Source organism: Pseudopodoces humilis, chromosome 2 (genome assembly GCF_049639895.1).
Source record: "Pseudopodoces humilis isolate 2021_Gansu_Grassland_sample_001 chromosome 2, ASM4963989v1, whole genome shotgun sequence".
NCBI lineage: Eukaryota > Metazoa > Chordata > Aves > Passeriformes > Paridae > Pseudopodoces > Pseudopodoces humilis.
The window spans coordinates 106,978,871-106,998,435 of NC_142201.1; the positions used below are offsets into that span (position 1 = coordinate 106,978,871).

The 19,565-nt window shown below is 40.6% G+C and overlaps 1 protein-coding gene and 1 long non-coding RNA gene across 4 annotated transcripts in view; one reads left to right on the forward strand and one right to left on the reverse strand.

The window, feature by feature from the left end:
- The window catches only part of GBE1 (1,4-alpha-glucan branching enzyme 1), a 137,626-nt gene extending 131,159 nt beyond the window's left edge, over positions 1-6,467 (reverse strand). Inside the window, exon 1 of the mRNA XM_014253563.2 lies at positions 6,341-6,467. Within this exon, the coding sequence (XP_014109038.2) occupies positions 6,341-6,432 (92 nt within the window). The 5' untranslated portion in view covers positions 6,433-6,467. The remainder of the gene's footprint in view (positions 1-6,340) is intronic.
- On the forward strand, positions 6,254-17,874 carry LOC106628246 (uncharacterized). Of its 3 annotated transcripts, XR_015772054.1 has the most exons (5): positions 6,301-6,372; positions 6,889-7,139; positions 7,417-7,506; positions 15,244-15,382; positions 16,805-17,874. It is a non-coding gene; the product is annotated as an uncharacterized LOC106628246 (long non-coding RNA). The 3 variants fall into 3 exon arrangements; XR_001331533.2 differs by lacking the exon at positions 6,889-7,139 and having other exon boundaries at positions 6,254-6,372; XR_015772055.1 differs by lacking the exons at positions 6,889-7,139; positions 7,417-7,506 and having other exon boundaries at positions 6,266-6,372.
- The last annotated feature ends 1,691 nt before the right edge of the window (positions 17,875-19,565 follow it).

Genomic DNA, 19,565 nt, shown 5'->3' on the forward strand with positions numbered 1-19,565 from the left:
TTTTTCAGGAACATTTAGTTCTCCCCACTCAACACAACAGTCTGTGTGAGGCAAAATGGAAAATGAAAAATCAGTTTTTCTGATGACACATAATAGCTGTATTAATTCTGTGATCACAATTAACAGATCATACTCCAGTCCTTCTCCCTTTTCCATCTTCATCTAAAAATAGGATTTTGGCTTAGTCACCATTCAACTGCCATTCCCAAACTTGCTAGACACCAAAAGCTGCCTTCCTACTCAGCCCTATCACACCCAACTCAACACCTCTTCATTTTCAATACTTCAGTCAGGTACCCATCACTGTTCATCTTCAAAAAAGATTTAAAAAAGGTGGAACCATAAAGCAGCATTAAACTGACGTTAAGCAGATACAAAATGAGAGAGAAAAATGGAAGAATGGCAGGTATTTCCCATTCATAAGAATGGAGGGATCTAAGAACACTACAAGAAAGCTATAAGCCATGAGACACGATATCTTTGTAATTGATACAGCTACAAAAGCTACTGGGTACGTGCTCCCATCTCGACCAACTTGCCAACACTTCAGAAGGAACAGAACCCCTCTGTCTCAACCCATTCAAATGGCCAAGCACTATCAGCAGCATTTTGTCTAGCTCAACAAAACAATATTTTTTTGAAGACAAAGACTGAAGTTATGCACTGGTATTATTTTACTTATTTATGCTATAAATTAAACTATTCAAAAAACGCTTTCACCAAAGACTACATAATCAATAGGTTACAGAGGCAGTTGAATGGTCTGGTAAAATATAATAATCCATGCACACTGTTATAGTAGAAAATTCTAATAGGCAGTACTTCCTAACACCAGTTTGTAATTCCATAAAATGCAATTACACCACAGGCATTAATGGTTTTAATTGAACCAATTATGCTCCAAGAGGTAAAAGACTAAGAATACATACTAAATTATACAAAGTCTGTAGTCTAAATAACACTTGAGACTTAACAAAATACTTGTGGGAAAACATATCGCAGATGGTCAAACAATGTAGCAACAGCAATACCCTACACAAACAGTATCACTTGAGGATATTTTTTCATTTGTTTTTTTAAGTAAATTCTTGTTTAGAGATCTGAATAATATATATTTGGGTCAAAGCTGAGCAGTTCATTACATAGACACTGATTTCCCTTCATCCCAAAGAAGATACTCCTTCCTTGATTCAGGACCAAATTTAGGCATTCATCAGAAGAAAAAAAAATTATAGATTTCTGTCTTCCCTATGAATGCCATTTGCAACATGCCCAGGCATGACAAAGTATTGAAAAGGGAATGTGACCAGAAGCCTTTCTTCATCCTAGTCACTCACTTAACTATGTCAGTCCATCCTCCATGCTTAGGGCATTACTAGGTCCTACCATCACATTTTAGGTATTACTTCTTCAGAGAAACCCTTTGTTCCTATAAAAGCACTCATTCAGCATTTCTCAAGGCTTTATGAAAGAGAGGGAAAACAGTCAGTTGTCTAAAGTACAAAGATAAACTTTGCAAGAGGTTAAAGGAGACAGTCCTTGAAAGCAAGAGGAAAATTTTCAGAACTTGAGGCAACATCACAATTCATTTCATCATGGGTCTGGCAATTCTCAAGGTGAATCAGGATAATCATATTACACTGCAGAATCCAGTCTGATGTGACTAAAGCCTGTCTGTCCCTCAGCAAACTACTCCCTTCGAGAGAGAAAATTAAAACAAAAGAATGCACAAAGACCTCAGTATCAGCTATGCTGCTGTGCAGACCTGGACACCGTCCTGCGGGTCAAGGAGCACAGCACAGGGCAGGAGAGGCAGCTGTGGACCACAGTAAGAGAGGCATGCACTTGCTCAAGGCATAAATGAGCAAGAACACACTTGAACCTCTCCAGAAGACAGCTTTTTCTGCCTGGTTTGCCATCTACTACTGTACTGGTTTAGGGCAAATTTGGGAGGCAACTTCCAAAGGGATCTCTCTAGAAAGTGGATTCAAGCGGCTCTGCCCCAGCTGGTGGAGAAGATATTTCCTTTGAGAAAAGTATTTATTTAACAAGCAAAGCATTCACAAGAATAAAAAATTAACAATATTAAACAATGGAACCTCTCGTTGTTCTGAAGAGATGGCAAATTCAGAAAGTCCTTGTCGTGGGGTGTCTCTTAGTCTATCAGTCCCTTCTGCACTGGGAAGTGCCACGTTCTGGGCCCTGGTGGGCCACAGGTGTGAGCTCCCCATGTTTTTCTGGGCTTTCAGTCCAGAGCAAGGCAGATCAGTTCCAAGAAAAAGAAAAGCCACAGTTCAGGGAACTTCTCTGCCTCAGCTAGCTTAAAAAAAACTAACGAAAAAGCAAAGGAGAGGTCTGTCCCACTGTCTGTCTATGCTGCAGAGAACACAGTCCAGAGCAGGAATACAGAGGAGGGAGTGCAGTTTCTGCAAACAAACTGTGCGCTTCTTTTCTCCCTGCTTCACTCTCAGAACCAGTCTTAAATAAGCAGAACTTAATATCCAGCATAAACAGAACAGATGATTGAGGACACAAACATCATAAAGTCACCCTGGGACAACTACCTATGGCACACAGGTAGGGCCTGAGAAATGGGTTTCCTCAGAACAGAAGTGCAAAAGCTAACTTGAGGAGGTGTGAGCTACTCATATCCACTGACAGGTTTGAGCTATCTACAGGGGCAGGTAGCTGTGAGCACCTAAAGACAAGAATGAGCCAGGCTGCACTCCAAGGGAAACAGAGCAGAAGAAACAAGGTTGCATCAAGTTAAGTTACGTATTAAAAAAGAAATTTCCACAATTTCTTGAGGAATTTCTTGGAGAGGCTGAGGAAATACATCAGCGACCCAGCCCAACCCAACAAGGTCCTGAGCCAATCAAACACCAACAATCCAACACCAGAAATGGTCAGTCTTTGAGTGTGAGAATAACCAAGTCACCTGTGCAGCCTCTGACAGTCATGGATACACAGCTAAAAGTTCCCTACTAACAATCACCTGGCCATGCTAATACAGTGCCACAGATAAGAGAGCAGATAGACTCAAGCCCAAAGGGCAACTCAGCAATTTGCTGATGTCACTGCAAAGACTAGGCCCCAAGTCCTTTAATTCCCAGTCACTTCTACAAAAAAACTTTTACTGAGCAAGATAAAGGGAGGACTATTTCATACCTTACTGCACTAAGCATAATATAAGTATCTCCACTAACAAATGTTTCAAAAGCTTTTTTTTTTCCAAGCATCCTTAATCCTCTGTCAAAAGCCCAAATTTTTATTTTTTTACGCAATACACAGTGTGATTACTATAAATGATCAAATTTCCATCACTCCATGATGATCTGGTTTAATATTAAGTAAGATCAATGTCATCGCAAACTCGAGGAAGAGATTCAGACCACTACAGGAAATGCACCCATGTACATTGTATTTGATCAAGTCTCTTTCACTTCTTTTTTCCCAAAGTTTCATAAGTAAAATATTTCTAGTTTTACAGAGTGCCAGGCACCAAATCTGCTCCCATCCTCTTTATCAGGAAAAACCTGACCTTCTGAAATGAGAGACCACATGTGCTTTTGTTGTCCATTCAAGTAGGAAAAAAATGTCACTGGACAGGGGTATCCAGAGCAAAGTTAGAGAAAGACAGTCAACAGTAACAGAAGGCATAATGAGCAGATTGTCACTAGCTCAGCAGTTGAGTAGCATCACTTCTCAGTTTTCCTACTCTACAAAACTAAATTCTTTGCTAATATAGTCCTCCTGTCCTACCTATGATGAGGCCATGGCAAGCAGCTGACAAACAATCAACACACAGTTTTGCTTAACAGCACATATTCCCAGCAGCTTCATCATAGCCTTTTCCTGCATAACACACATGCTGTAGGAAATCAAATCCATTGAGTTATTTAACAAGTCCTATAGCACAGTGATGGGTCATCCAACTATCACTGAAATGCTTCAGAATCCTTCAGCCTGAAACAAAGATCACATAGTTCCAGACTGCTTAGGATTTCTGACACAGGGCACACAGTTGTGCAGGACTGTTCACCACCTCCCCCAGAAGAGGAATTGGACAATAAAGTAAGCAAATCCCATATACTGAAGGCCCTAAAGAACTGATTCTTCACACAAACATCAATTAGGCTGCAAAACTACTTTCTCCTGGGCACTCTTGATAAAACACACCCAAAGCCATTAAATGCAGACTGAATCACAATTCATAGAAACTGCAATGAGCACTGCATGCAGACACTAACAGGCATTTCCCTGTGCTTACAGCTTCCCCTCCCTGGCACTCTCTACCATCCACAGGATGTGCTGCTTCTTTGAATTTAGAATAAATCATCCAGTTTATCACAGACTGCCAAAAAAGTTTTCCTTTATTCTTTTAAATTAATTAACAGGATACATGTTTCCACAGTAATTTTAAGGCAAGTGACCAGCTGGAGGCTCAGAAGCCAGAAAGTCTCAAGATAGAACCACCTGAAGCTCTGTGCTCCAGATATACAAACCTGAGAAATACACAGAAGTTTTGCAAACTCACTGCACTCAGTACAGTCATACTAGCCTCAGAAATACAAACACACTATCCACAATATAACTGGCAGGCACATTCAGGAAGCCCAAATGTTTCAATGACTACTTTTATTAAGAGACAGATCTGCCTGTTTGTTAATTCCTACACCCTGGCTCCCCACTGAGAAAATCAGGTGTTTTACAGCACTGCTTGCATGGCCAGAAGCTTGTCAGGAACCACTGTATAAAACTCTCAGTTGTTCTGTCATTAAGAGATTAGTTTGAGAAAATGCTCTGCAAGTCAGACTAATAGTTTACTCAATCCTTAATCCTATTTTACAAGATCTAGATTTACCACTATTCAATACCAGAACCTAAGAGGACATTTGGTAATGTTAAGCCATATAGAACATAGGAACAGAAAAAAAAAATAAAAATAATTATATTCCCTTTATCCCTCACATACATTTTTCCAGACTTCTGGGACACAGGGCATTGGTCAGTACAACAATTACTTTGATTGCCAGAGGACCACTAGTGAAACACAACATAAATGTGCAACATCAAAGCTCCTAATGGCTGTGTTCAATCGGCGGGTGAGGTCTCAGCAGCTTTTCCAGCCCAGCAGCCTGGCTCTGCAGGACGCAGGCCTCCTCTTGCCCAGGCTGCTACTAGCAGGCTCCCACCCAGGCCCTGGACAGAGGGCTGGTGTCAGTTCCCAGCGAGAGGCACAAAAAAAGGGATGCTCAGACCGGCAACCTGGCACCAACCTAATGCACACTCTGCTACTTCGTGCGTTGCAGGTCTGCCAAACAGCTGAGCTGGCGGTTCAGGGACACCTCAAAACAAGCGCCTGCAGGAAAATTCTCCAGAAAGACGAGATTCAAGAGCAGTTTATTGACAGATTATTGCAGCTAAACACATTTGTTAGCGACACTAGCTCAGTGCATCACCCTCACGTGCCGACTGCATCCATCTCTGAGATCCCCAGCACAGGAAGGGCACTGACCTTTTGGAACGAGTCCAGAGGAGGCCACCAAGCTGATGAAGCATTTCTCCTATGAGGAAAGGCTGAGAGAACTGGGATTGTGCCGCCAGTGAAAGAGAAGGCTTAGGGGTGACCTAATTGCAGGCTTACAGTACCTGAAGGGAACTTACAGGAAAGATGGGGCTAGACTATTTACATGTAGTGACGGCTCAAGGGGAAACAGGTTCATGATAGAAGTAGGTTTAGATCAGATACTGGGAAAAAAAATCTTTATTGGAAGGGCGGTGAGGCACTGGAACAGGGTAGCCAGTGAAGTTGTGGTTGTCCCATCCCTAAGCGCGTTCAAAGCCAGGCTGGATGCAGCTCTAAGCAACCCGAACAAGTGGAGGGTGTCCCTGCCCACGGCAGGACGGCTGGAACCAGATGATCTTTAAAGTCCCTTCCAACCCCAACCCTTCTGTGACTCCGTGATTCTCGCAAGCTGTCCCCGGCTGTGCCCCAGCGGCCCGGCTGGCCCGGCCGCCCCCGCAGGGCCCGCGGGCGCAGCGCTGCCGCCCGAGGCGCCGCAGAGCCCGGGGGGTGCCGGGTCCGGGCGGGACGGCCCGGCCCCACCAGGCCGGCGGGGAGGTCCGCGGGCGAGGCCTCCCTGCAGCGCCCCGGCCCGGGAGGCCTCGCCGAGCCCCGGCCGCGGCTCCGCCCGCGGCGGCGCCTCCGCCGGAAGGGAAGCGGAGCCGCCCCGGCCGAGGGGAGGGGAGAGCGGCGCGGGGGAGGGGACACCGCCCGCCCGGGCGCCCCCAGAGGCGGGCGGGCGGGCGCTGCGCGCTCCCCTCCCCGCGGCGGTACCTGCGCTGGAAGTCGGTCCGGAAGGGCGCCAGGTAAGGGTCCCGCTCCAGCAGCTGCTGCAGCCTCGGCGGCTCCGTGCTGGCGGGGGCCATGGTGCCGCCGCGGGGTCCGCGCGATCCGCGCCGCCGCTAAATACAGCCGGGGAGGGGGCCGGGCGGGCGGCCGGGCACCCCTGCCTCTCCCCGCCCACCGCCCGGGGCGCCGCCGGGGCCGCCTCCGCCGCCCCTCCCCGCCGGCGGTGCGGCGGGGCTGGGGCTCCGCGGCGGCGGGAGGGGTGCCCGGGGTGCCCGGCCCGGCCTCCCCGCGGCGATGAGCTCGGTGCGGCAGCCCCGGCTCACTGCGGAGCGGGAAGCGGCCGCGGGCGCTGAGAGAGAAGCGCCGATCTCCGAACGACGTGGGGTGACAGCAGAGGAAATAAAAAAACTCGCGACAAAAAAAAGAAGGCCTCTGCGGGAGCCGACCCGCCCGGCCTGAGGGGGATGTCTGCCTGCCGTGGCTCGGCGGTCCCTCAGTTTGTTTTCTTAGTGGCTCTTTGATGTCTTTTTCAGTGTGTCAGCTGCCGGGTGAACTCTGTGTTCCCACACACATAAAGCCCACCGCACTCCCCAGCCAACATCAACACCCCCCAAAGCAGATTTGGCATCATCGTGAGTGCTGGAATACATTTCTCGACTGATAGGGTGCTGGCCTGCTCACAGACAGCTCAGCAAAACAAGACTCTGGGGACATCCGTGAATTCTCATAAACACCGTTTATGTACAGCAAAATGTTGCTTTATCAGACACACATTCCAAACGCGGTAAGATTAGTTCAGCTGATCCTAGTGCAGCTTGAAATGCTGACTACCACAGGTAGATTGCTGTGGAAGTTTTTGACCTAATATCAACATGTCTCGTTTTTGGATAGGCCACCAAATATCCAAGGCAACTAATCACCAGCCTGACCATGCCTCTAGGCCAGCACTGAGCACTTTTATTTAAGGTCCAGCAATTTTGCTTTGTTTTGATATGTGGTGAGAAAGTTTATTTAGAGGCCTCTTTTGAATGCTTTTCAGCCACAGTTTATAAACTTTTCAGCTCCTAGGTACCTTAACTCTTTCCCACAACCATCTCCAAAATTGTTCTCAGTTTGAGACTCATCCCCCCCTATCTCGGCTTCCTCTGAATGTAAGTGCTGTTTCTCTTTCCTGTCTGCCCGAAGACTAACAGCACGGTGTGTGATGAACACTAACACTTCATTTATTACTTCTCCCAAAACTGGCTACAGTGAAATTGTTTGTTTCATCAACAGTGCATGTACACTTAACTACACTGTATTTCCTTCCTGTAGCAGTTTCTAACTACACAGGCAAAAGTCCAAGTACCTTTGTTCTTTTTCTCCTTATGGGGTGCAACAAATATTCTGTCCTCAAACTATAGGGCAACAGTCACACTGTTTGCAAGACCAGTTACCCTAACAGAATGCCCAAGGAGTTTTGGTTTGGTTATTGAAAGAAGCAGCATCTATGCTGTAGCAGAACTACTTGTCATATCCTGCTGTGATAGATCAAGATTTCTTTCTTTCACAGTGGCCACAATTTCTTCAGTCACTGGAGACTGAAAATTTATTTTAAAATTACCTGGGCTTCTCAAAACTTTCTGTGTGGCAGTGCTTTCAGTGCCTGCGCCAAATCAATGTTGAACAATTCCTACCATCTTCTTTTTGCTTCTTTCCTCATACTGTGTGCATCGTATCATGTTCTTCTGCAAATGGGTCACCCTCACTCTCACACTTAACTAGCTTGGTCAACTAAAAGGAGAAGAGAATTTCCAGCTTATTATCAAGAGCCAGGAAATTGGGGTTTTTTTGCAATAGTTGCAAGTTACATGTGCTGCTGCTTTGGGGATTCCAGGTGTTCGGTACTGGAGAGGGCACCTGCTTTTTGAAATGGAGGCGGGAGAGCAATTCCTGCAGCCTCTGAATGCATGTCCATTGGAAACAGGAGCTTCAGTTTTAGCAGTTTCTTTGGTTTTTTTTCATTGTCAGGAAGCCCAAGCAAGTTCACAGCATTATTATTAGCTTTTCAGCATAAACACAAGAAAGACCTCTATAAATGAGCATTAGCAATTTGTGTAGTAATGTAGCTGTGACTTGCACCTCCCTGGAGAGGTTTGTAACATTCATTTTAAATAGAAATGACACAGCATCCAGCCTCATATACAAGCAACCTTGAACTTCAGGAAGTTAAATTCTGCAGATAGCTGCTGTCCTTATAACAGACAAAGCCCCAGTGATATATTTAACACTCTGTGAACCAGGATATGAATAAGCATACTGTTTGTATCTACTGCTTTCATTTTACAACTTGGGCATGATTTTATATACCTGCTTTGTCACAAGTAATTCCAAGATACTTAAGCACATGTTATTTTAATCATTGATTACACCATGATCCTGGTGTTCCTACCACGAGCCGAGGTCAGCTCTCAGGACACTGCCATTTAATTCTCTACCTGGAGGCAAAACCGGCAGTTCAGACAATGAATATTGTCCCAACAGCTGAATGTGTCTTTGTGCATTTGTCAGGGATGGAAACAAAGCTGCCAGCTGCTGCCAGTAGAAACAGAAAGAGTAGGACTGTTGGGAATAACTGCTCTTTTATGGGGACAGCAGTGGATCATATAAGAGTGGTGTCTAAGGCATGTGTCTGGCACCCAGTTACCAGTGAGGCTGGAGTATATAAATTATTCCAAAGTAGTTTTTCAAAGGATGTTCATGCTTAAGTTATGTATACTTTAAAATTTTGCAGAGTAGTGCTGAGCAGTAAATGTATAGTTAAATTTATAAATTCTGTTTAGATTTTTTCTAATATGCAAAATTCAAACAAACCTAAATTTTGAAGAGAAAAAAGGCTACTCCTGTCATGGAGCACCTCCATTTTGATTCACTAATATATTGCACTTACTTTGCAAACAATGACAGAGATGATAAACTGTAGGAACAAAGTTATGAAACAACCTTTTTCTTCATTAAGGCACTGGTTGAGATTCTCCCTCATCAATAGTTTTTTTTCATATTTCAGCCAGAATGGATCTGTGAGGTCTCTGGCCTTGACTGGCTCTTACAGAGCAAATTCCTGAGCTCCAGGTTCTTCTAAACCAAGTGGCTTAGAGCAGGCCTGTCTGAGTTGTCTTTGGGGTGCAGGCTTCTGCTCTGCAGCTAATACAGAGACTGCCCAATCCCACAGTTTAACCTGTCTGAGAAGAGAGAGCAGGTACCAAAGGCAGCAGGATATTTTTTTAACTCTGTGCTGGTAACATTTAAGAGTTGCTGATCTCTCAAAGTCACAAGTCACAAGGCACATCCTTTATATGGTTCAGTTCAATACTTGAAGACTTGCTATCATTTTAGTCTGGGCAAAACTTCTCCCAACTCCTTTTCCTGAAGTCTTTTTACAGCTAGGTATGGTATTGTCCCACTGTGCTTGCTTGCATGTAGGGAGATGTATTTTTATTGCCATTGCACCTGCCCATGACTTAAAGATGAGAGGCGGCCCATGAGCAAGAGCTGACAACCTGTGACTTGTGCCTATACTGGATCTCATAATGCAAACTATCAAGAAAAGCTGTTGCTGTAGACAGACAGCTGTTCAAAAGTATTTGCACTTCAGTATTCCAGAAAAATGGATTCTTGAAGGGTCCCCTATCCTTTATTGATATTTCAGACATCTGAGCATGTTAAGGCACCCATTGCAACTTCGCACTTTTGGACTGTTCTTTTCACATTCAGTACCTAATCCAAAGTAGAGTTGAAAGTTTGAAGGAAAAATAGCTTATTTGGCTGGCCAAACTTCCCCATGTTACTTGTTCAAGGATCCATAGGAAATTAGCTGCACAGTTGTCATCCACACACAAAGCAAATGCCCCCTTTTAAAAATCATTATCTGGTAATTAATTAATTAATAATTAATTAAATAATAATTTATCTTGGTAGTTTTCCCAGAGAGGAGAGAGGTTAGACACTGGGCATGGAGCTGTAGCTCATTGCAGGGTGATTGTAGTAAGTGACCTTTAAAGGTCTCTTTCAACACAAGCTATTCTGTGATCCCATGACACTTATCCCTATCTTTGGATTTGCCAAGGTGAGACACATAGGAGAAAGGAAATGGCCAGTGTTGCACAGTTGCTGCCAAACATCACGTCACTGTTCCATAATTAAAACTGTAGTACAGCAAGGATTCAAGTGTTAGATTGCATATGAAGAACAAAGCATGTATCCTTCAAAATTGCAGCAAACATTCCAAGTATCTGTTGCTATATATCTTTTAGTTTAGAGCTTTTTTTTAAGTTTGGGGTTTATAAGAAATGTACAGTATTGATACTATATTTTATGGTATCACCTTTGCCCTGATATGGGAGCAACAACACATCTTCAAAGATCAAACCAAATGCACCATCTGAAACACTAAAAATCCAGTTTCGGAGTTGTAAGATTCCAGTAAGCACTATTGATGGGAAAGCCATTTTCACTTACCATTCAGAGCAAAGTAAAAACACATTCCAACAAACTGAAAGTCCTAAATAATGACTGCTTTCACAATATTGCAGTGTGATTATGCTTTGGTGTCCTTACCTTCTATAACAGAACATAAAAAAATGTAAATACCTTTCAAAGTTATTTATGCATTAATCAAGACACTTCAAAGTGCGATACCAATTTTAAAACATCCACGGATGTAGAACAATATTTGTTGTGAAAATGTCTATGAGTCTTACTAAAAAATCAAGTAAGAATTTGTGAAACAGTTCACAAATGCAAAACACAAATAAAACCTTCAGGAATTTTGTAATGTTTTTGGATGTTGTAGATACTCTGTCAGTTGTATGCCTTCTATATTTCTCAAAAGTAATTACTACCAATAGTAACAACTTTCTACAACTTACTGCAATTTCCTGGTGTTTGCATATGTGTCTGTGCATTGCAGGAAGAGCATAAAACATTCTGGACTCTCTCCTTAATGCAATGCCACAATTCTTCATAGCTGCCACCTCTGTTTTACCAATGTGTGTTTATATTTAACACTTAGAAAATAAGTAGCTTGAGCTCTCTGGGATAGTTGCCCCAGAGAAACATTCTTCCTATTATTACAACAGTTCCTGTAAAAATATATTAATATTAAACAAGCAACTTATTAACACTTGTCAAATATTGTATTCCTTATAGCCAGTACTCTTAGAACTGAGAATGAAACCCTACAGCATCAGCAGCAATTTTGCTTTCTTGCTGCTGCTTGACTTTTGCTTTGTCAGGTCTTTCCTAAAACCCCGAGGAATGATCTTACTTTGGGTGTTTCTTGGTTGCACAGTCCCACTTCCCTCCCTGAAACACTACAGACATTTAGGCTGCCTGGCCTTTTACTCAGAAAAGAAAGTGAGGTTGCCAGATAATCATTCAGAGGGTAACACTTGTAATCCTTTGGGAGGTCAAGTGAGGTGAGAAGAAAGAAGGAGATGCATACTACTAATGCTCTGACAGCTCTGTCAATACAAATTCATTAGTATGTATAGAACTATTTTAGTTTTCAAAAGCAGAATAGTACCTCACTTGTATTCATGAATTCAAGTCTATCTGGAGTTCACTGCAGGAAAAGCAGATGGATCTGGTGCAAACTGTGTGTGAAATGCAGAACTTTTGGAAGTCCAAAATGCTTTCCACAGACAGTCTTTTAGATCTTGTCAGTATTAATTCTGGTTTACTTTTTAGTGGCATTTGACCAAACTGATTCTCAGGCACAACCAACAGTGTGTTGAATGAACAGAAGAATGGGGCAGGGACCAGATCCTTAGTGCTACACTCAAAATTTTGCTGTAATTAGAAGAAAACACAAAATATGGAACTAAGAACTTGTTGTTAGTCCAATGAATTTTCATTTTTCAAAATATTGGATAAATTTGGGGAAAAAAAGAAAACAAAACCCAACACCCTCATTAATAATGCATTTATATATACATATATGCAATGCATACTTGTTATACAGAAAATGCTTTAGCACACAAAAGGTTCTGAGAACATAATTATGTATTTTTTTGTCTTAGAATATCCCCAGTACAATAACTGAAGGCGCAGCCTTCACAATCCCAGTGATACAGAGCTACACTTGCAGGTGTGCAATCCGTTGCCATAGGTGATTGTATTGTATGCAATACAATTTTCTATAGGAAATTTTGTATGCCTTGGTAATTCGCCTTTTCTTCTTAGAACACTCAAAACTCTAAATTCCTCCAAACATAGAAATCTTCATCCAAGACAGATATATACACAGACATTTTTTGGGCAACATCAATATTCACAGATTAGGAAGAACTAATCTGTCTTCACATAGGTTTATTTCTCACTTAGAGATAAATCCTTTAGGTTGGATCCTTTTTCTGTTATTAGAAAGGTTTATATCATGCTCGTTTTTAAAATCAGCCATGGCATTAAAAGAAAAGTGGTATGCCTTTCACTTTTTCTATATGTATGCAGCTGAACAAAATTATGCAGTGAAGAAAACTAAGCGATACGCAGCTTCCAGTATGAGTACTTTTGGAAGGGATTGCTTAAACTGTTTTATCTGTGGGAAATAAAACAAATATAATTAATAGTTACCTTAGTTACCCAGGCACCCAGCACCTCCTTCAGTATGAGTTTCTGAGTATATACAGGATTATTAACTGCATTTCTGTTTCCTGAATATTTTATGTTGAAGTACATGCTAATAAAACAATTACTTCATTACTACTTAGTACGAAAATTTACTTTGTATTATTAGATATTTTTTTTTAGATAACAGGGTTTTTTTTAAACAAACAGCTAAAATTTATATTTTAATTCAAATAGCAACCTTCACTGGTAATATATTAGTTGCAATCATGTATTGTATGTGTAAATTTTGTTTTTTCAAGTCAATGCAGTCCCAGTTCCATTAGAATAGTTTAAGTGCTGATGGCTCTCTGTCAGTTTTCCTCAGTTTCAAACACCCTGCCTTTCAGATGTCTCTGAGCCTTCTGTTTCTCTCTCAAAATTCTCTCTCTGGATGTTGTATTCCATTACACAATCCTACTCAAAACACGGTTCCTATTGGTGCCCAATCTCATTTTAGCTTAAGCAGCCACTCGGTGCAGATTTCCTCATGCTTGTACCATCAGCCCCTGCAGCAGGACATCATCACACATCAGCATTCACCCTGCTCACAGCAGTTCTGATTTCTCCTGCTTGAATATGCAGTTTCTTTGTTTCTTTCTACATTATGTTATCTTCTCAGGCCACATCCTGGCTCTTCATTTTCCGCTTGTCCTGTAGTTCCACCAGGAAGGCGAGCCATCCCCAAGTGGGGAGGTTCACCTCGGTGTCTGCAAAGGTGGGGCATTAGCAATTAGCTGCCTTTTTCTTTATGTCAGTCTTCAGTTAGTGATCTGCTAGTTCCAGGGTCACTTCCCGACTTTTCTTGTGTTGTTTCCATGTGTGTTTGTTCTAGGTCTGACTATTTCTTTACTGCACTATTTCCTACCATTTTATATGTGCATGGACTACTTTTGTGCCTTTTTTCACTTTGTCATCCCCCTTTTGTCACTTTTACCAGAGAAGAATATATGAGAGTGAATGCTGACAAAAAAAGAGCAGGTTTTATAGCATCTGAGTCATGCACTCTGATGGACTTTTTGTTTGTTTTTCTTGCTTGCTATTATTTACTGTCCACTAGATCACTTCTTCCCTCATATGGGTTACCAGCTCATAGACCCTGAAACTAAACACATTTCTGTGTCCAGGACATCCACTACAGTTTTAAAATACACCCTGGTCATAATTCAAGGCTTTCCTGTCGCTTGCCACAAAAACTTCGAACAGAGACTGACAGCTTTTTCTGGTCCTAATATAATCTCTGCTTTCTTTTGGCTTGTGATCCATCCCCCCATTTGAAAGATGATACAATCTTTCAAATTCTGTGCCTCTTTTTCAAGCTCGTACAGTGTTACACATAAACTCAGGGCAGGCAGCTGCTACCGCAGGAACAGCTGGTTTGCAGCAATCTGTATCTCCAAGCTTATCCCTGGTGAATGAGCCATTCCCTCAGCCCAGCCATTTCTTCTGCAAAAGGAGAGGAAGACAGGTATTTCTAGGAGCAGAGTAGATATGTGTAGTAAGAGGTTGGATTTGTTTTTCTCCTTCCTTGATTCCTATATCAGTATACCTTATTTTGTCCTTTACAAGTAAAGCCATAATAAAAACAGTCTGTACTCAGCTGGGTCATGAGAAAGGGACAGGGACAGAGATCTCTGGTCACACAGGACTATGACCAGAGGTTTTTAAAGCAAGTATAAGCAGACTTGGTACTTCCATTCAGTATCCACCTGTCATCAGCTTGCTCTGACTGCCATCTGGTTTCTCCTCTTTCTCTCAGATTTTCAACAAAGTTTCCCTGTCCCTAACAAAACCTGCCACTTACCACAGCAAGGTTTGGCTGGAGTGAGTCACAGCCAGATCATAAATCGATGTAACTACTGTTTCTCTGTTTTCTTTGGATTGTTAGTGATCCTGAATAACCTGTTTTGCCCAATATTTTTTGATTTTATAGTAAATGAGATAATGGCCAGAAAACAGGACTGCACGCCTGCTGCATTCATTTCCAGTCTTCTATGATGACTGTAGACTTCCTCCTACTAAAGTTTTTTCAGAGAGTTGGCTGTTCAGCAACCCAACAAGAAAGATTCATAGACAGGTTTGACCATGTTGTCCACTGGTTTGTTACACTGAAAATCTTCTTTGCTGCACCATATACACACTGATAAGAATTTACTGTTAGCCCAGTAAATATTCTAACAGTATAATTTTTATGATTAATGCAGAAAAGCCTCACTTCTCTGATGTTCTGGTCACCTTTCCAGTGTGCCTCTAAGTCCTGAGCTTGGCAGTTTTCCTGATGCAGACAAGAGGTAGGACTTGCTTTATAAGTCATCAGCCCCGAGGCCTTCACAAGAAAAACAGTGATGTTTACCTTGGGGGATTCTAATTCCTCAGCTTTGGGTAAGTTTTTAAGTTTGGGTAAGCTTTTATTTTTAAACTTTACAACATCTTCTTCCCTCTTACCTATTCCCAGCCAGTTTGAATATTGCACAGTATATTTACTCCTTGGCTCTCAGATTTCTACCATCCTCTGCAATTTTATTCCTCTATCACTCAGCCATTTACTTTACTAAAATCAGTAGTTTAAGCAATATAAAACTGTAATTCCATAGTGGAGAATCCAGGAGACAGGTTAGAGACAGGCTGATTTTTCAAAATCACAGTAGTTTTGCTGAAGTGCACAGTCAGCAGAGCTGTATAAAACTGGAGGTCACTGCATTGTTAAGTTCACATATGTCATTGAGCTTCTCAAGAAAAGCATCTATAAATGGAAGACATCATGAATGCTTATACTGTTCAAAGGCCTGTTTTACAGCCTGTCAGCAATTCAGTAGTTTGTTAATACAGAATATAAAAACCTTAAGCCAAACATCCTCCAATTTATTTTGCTTTTGTAGTATTTACCAAATTTATGTTTAAATCCCAACAGATCTTATGAAAAACCTTATATCTGTGGCTTTTGGGGCCATGAGCAAATCAGCTCATTGTGCACTAGTTTTACATTAGCCAACTGTTGATAAGTACACTGTAGAAATACTTAAGCATTCAAAATGCTATGTCTTGGTAAAAAATTACAAATATTTTTATGTCTTCTTTTAAGGCACCTATTTTTTCTCAAAGAATTTGAAATATGAATAATTATGGTGGGATAAATGAGAACACATGGAGCTGTAGTTATCTGGAGTCTCTGGAACCCACCTGCCATTTACTTTGTGTTATCACAGAAACTCATAACACAGTGTTCCAGGCAAAATTATCATTACAGGTTTCTATTATTATAGGTTGTTATATATCTTATTACAGATATATCATAATATATTGTTATATATTATATACAATATAATATGAGTTTATATACATTATTATATTTATATTCTGTTATAGATATATATTTTTGCTTTAATACCAGCCTTCTATAAATTAAACTTTTTTTTTTAATCAGTGATACTGTTCACTGCCTTTGGTCAGTCAGGTTTATAGTAGTGAAGTAGTAGCCATAATAGTACTCTCTAGTAAGAATAGTACCATATATAGTAGGAATACTTTCAAAAGTCTTCCATGTTTTACCCTTAATAAAGCTTAGTGTCATAAACCACACTGATCCTCTCCTGACACTTTTCTGGTTGTCATTATCTGGTTCTTTTATTGTCTATGGTTAAGGAATTAACTTGTGCAAATAAAGAGGTTTCTTCATTCATAATTGTCTACACTGTTAGAATTATTTGTTCTATTTCCTCCTTTGCTGTTTCAGCTGCACACAGTTAAAATACCAAATTACTCCTAAAATTTATGAATTATCTGTTGCTTCTTGACCTCCTTCAGCTGTCTCCTCAGCAGCTCCTGTGTTGTCATCTGCTCCAACACATGCACTTACAAGGAGCACTTACAAAGGGAGCTGAGTCATTCTCTAAATCTGGACCATCGTGCTCTGAACATAAAACCTTCCTCTGCAGTTCTTAAGGGCAAGTATTAACTGTGTCATCTTGCATAGGATGTTTTAGCTTCTCTTACTTTAAATTACTTGAGTCTCTAAGTGAAAAACACATAATTTAGCTGTATCCACCAAAATTTTCTTTGTGTCATTTATGTTACACAGTGCCAAATATTTATCTTCTTACATCTGTGTTCTATTTCCTTTTCTTTTAATTGTCATTTCAAAAGAGTCTCACATCTTCACTGGATTGATTTTTGTACATACATGTAATTTCTGTGAACTGTGACTACTTTGCTGTCATTAAGGAACCAATGAGTCTCAAGGAACATAACCTCCTGTACAATCAAATTGTTATTCCAGTCATAGCATTAAAAGACACTCACTGTCATTATCAATCTGACTTAAATCATCTGAAATACCTAATATTTAAAAGGGCTGATGAATGAGGACATGTATTAGACACCCTAAAAGTGAGTAAAAAGCAAGATCAACTGTTTATGTCTTATTATTTTCTTAGCACTATAAAATATCATACACATTCTTTGGATTTTTGAATGGATGGACTTGTTTCCAGTCTTGCCTCTGTGCTTGTCAAAAAGATGTACTCTGGTAGGATGAAGTCATTCTAGCACTACTACTAGTGATTAATACTAGGATTTTTTTCAGGTTTATGTTCAAGTTGCTGGGTTACTTGCAGCTCTGAATAAGATTTACATGAAGTCTTGTGAAGAGCTCTGTATCTGAGTTGTATTATATTGCTCAAAATAAAGCTTTTCAGCTGACTTCTTCAGTAGAATTCTTTTAGTGTTTTAGGAATTTTTATGCTAGCTCTCTTTTTATAAATACTGCCTTTATTAAATTTGTAATATCCCAAAGTAATACTTTTTGCTTTAGGTCTGTTTTCTTGATTTATGTGCTAGCATGTTTATCTTCTCCCTCTCTCTTGTCTAGTTCTTCTTGGATTTAATGTTGATTTATTTCCCCTTTGTTTTTACAGTAAGTCATATGACATTGACATCCCTAAGAAATTCAAAGTTACGTGGAAGAAAATTGAACAGCATATCGATGGATGAGATAGGCATGATGGTTTCTCCATGATGTCATTGCATGTTGATGAAGGAACAGCACTGTGAAATATGAGATGCAAGTGTCATCAAAATATTACCCTGGTTTTGCAAGGAGTTGCGCAAGGAGCCATTCCTTTTCTGCAGAAGGAAGGCTTGGTTATTCATAAGTGTAAAAAAAAAGAACCAACTGCCAGCAACAGAAAAATAGATGCCATGTTTCCTGGTTTTTTAATTTCCTTTCTATTCCATGAAGTATAGATATTCCTAATAATGAAAAATAAAAAAAAAAAAGCAGACTATCACCTCTTGTCCCTGTTTTTCTTAAATCTAAAAATGTTTTGCAAATTTAACTTAAAACAGTCAAATGTCTTGCCCTGTTTTTTCATTTTTAGAATAAACTGAAATATTTCAGCTTTTGGTGTCTGTCCTGCTTGTTCACATGATTTCATTTTTATATCAGGGTTCAATTTTTCATAAACATCAAGACCTTTTTCAATACTGAGGATCTGAGGTGGGTTCTGTTGTGTTTCTGTACTAAATTAAATTAATTTTACAACCTATTCAATACTCAGAACCATGAAAACAATTCTTTCTCTGAGTTTAAATCAGTTACATTACGCCTTTAAGGTTAATATATTTTAAACAGTGCTTTGCATATTAACTGAAAGAGGTTTGATTAGTTTTATTCTTTTAATTCTTTTAAAAAATGTCTTTTGCATTGTGTATTATCTCTGTTAGCAAAAAATATAAAATCTCTGATAACTTTCCGCTGTTTTAGAGAAGATTCAACAAAGCCTTTAATTTCTTTTGTCTTATATTGTAAACCAGGATAGTTAAGGGAAAAAAAAATCTTTCAAGAATGTGATATCTGCTTGTGAATATAATACTGTCATTCATCATTAGAGATAACACACAGGGGTTATAGCTGTGTGAGCTATTTAAAAATCAAAAGCAGCACACTCAGAGTTTAGCCATGCTTAGAGGAGCAGTACATAAAAGTTACCCCTCAAGAACATATCATTTTGAAGGGTAACTAAATATAATTATTTCATGTGGTACCACATAATTGAGATGACTTGGAATTCCCCCTCTTGTAGCACTTCTGATCTGTCTCTTAAGTTTGACAGGGTAAGGTTAAATCTGCCTCTCCTATCACGGGCTTGGAAGTACTTCTGGTGCTAAGAATAGCACATTAAAGGTGGATGGAATGTCTCCTTTTTCATGTACATATTAATTACCATAGCACTTATTGAAACTGTGTCTTTGCTGGCAGAATGACATACCTTGCTGCTGTATCAACAAAAACTGGGTTTCTTCATGGTTAAAACGAGGTCTAATGAAGTAAAAACATGGGAAATGAAGGAAGATTTTACTTTTAAATATACATTCCTGTTCTAAACAAGTCAGCACCTATTTCTTTTGGGAGAGAATTTGAATTGAACATAGGAACCATGATAATCTGGGACTAGAATTCATAGCTGGAAAATTGAGTGCCTCCGTCTTGTTTCAACTGAACTTGCATGATATTCCCTTTACCTGTGGATACTTAGCACACTGCCACTGCTAGATATTTTGACATAGC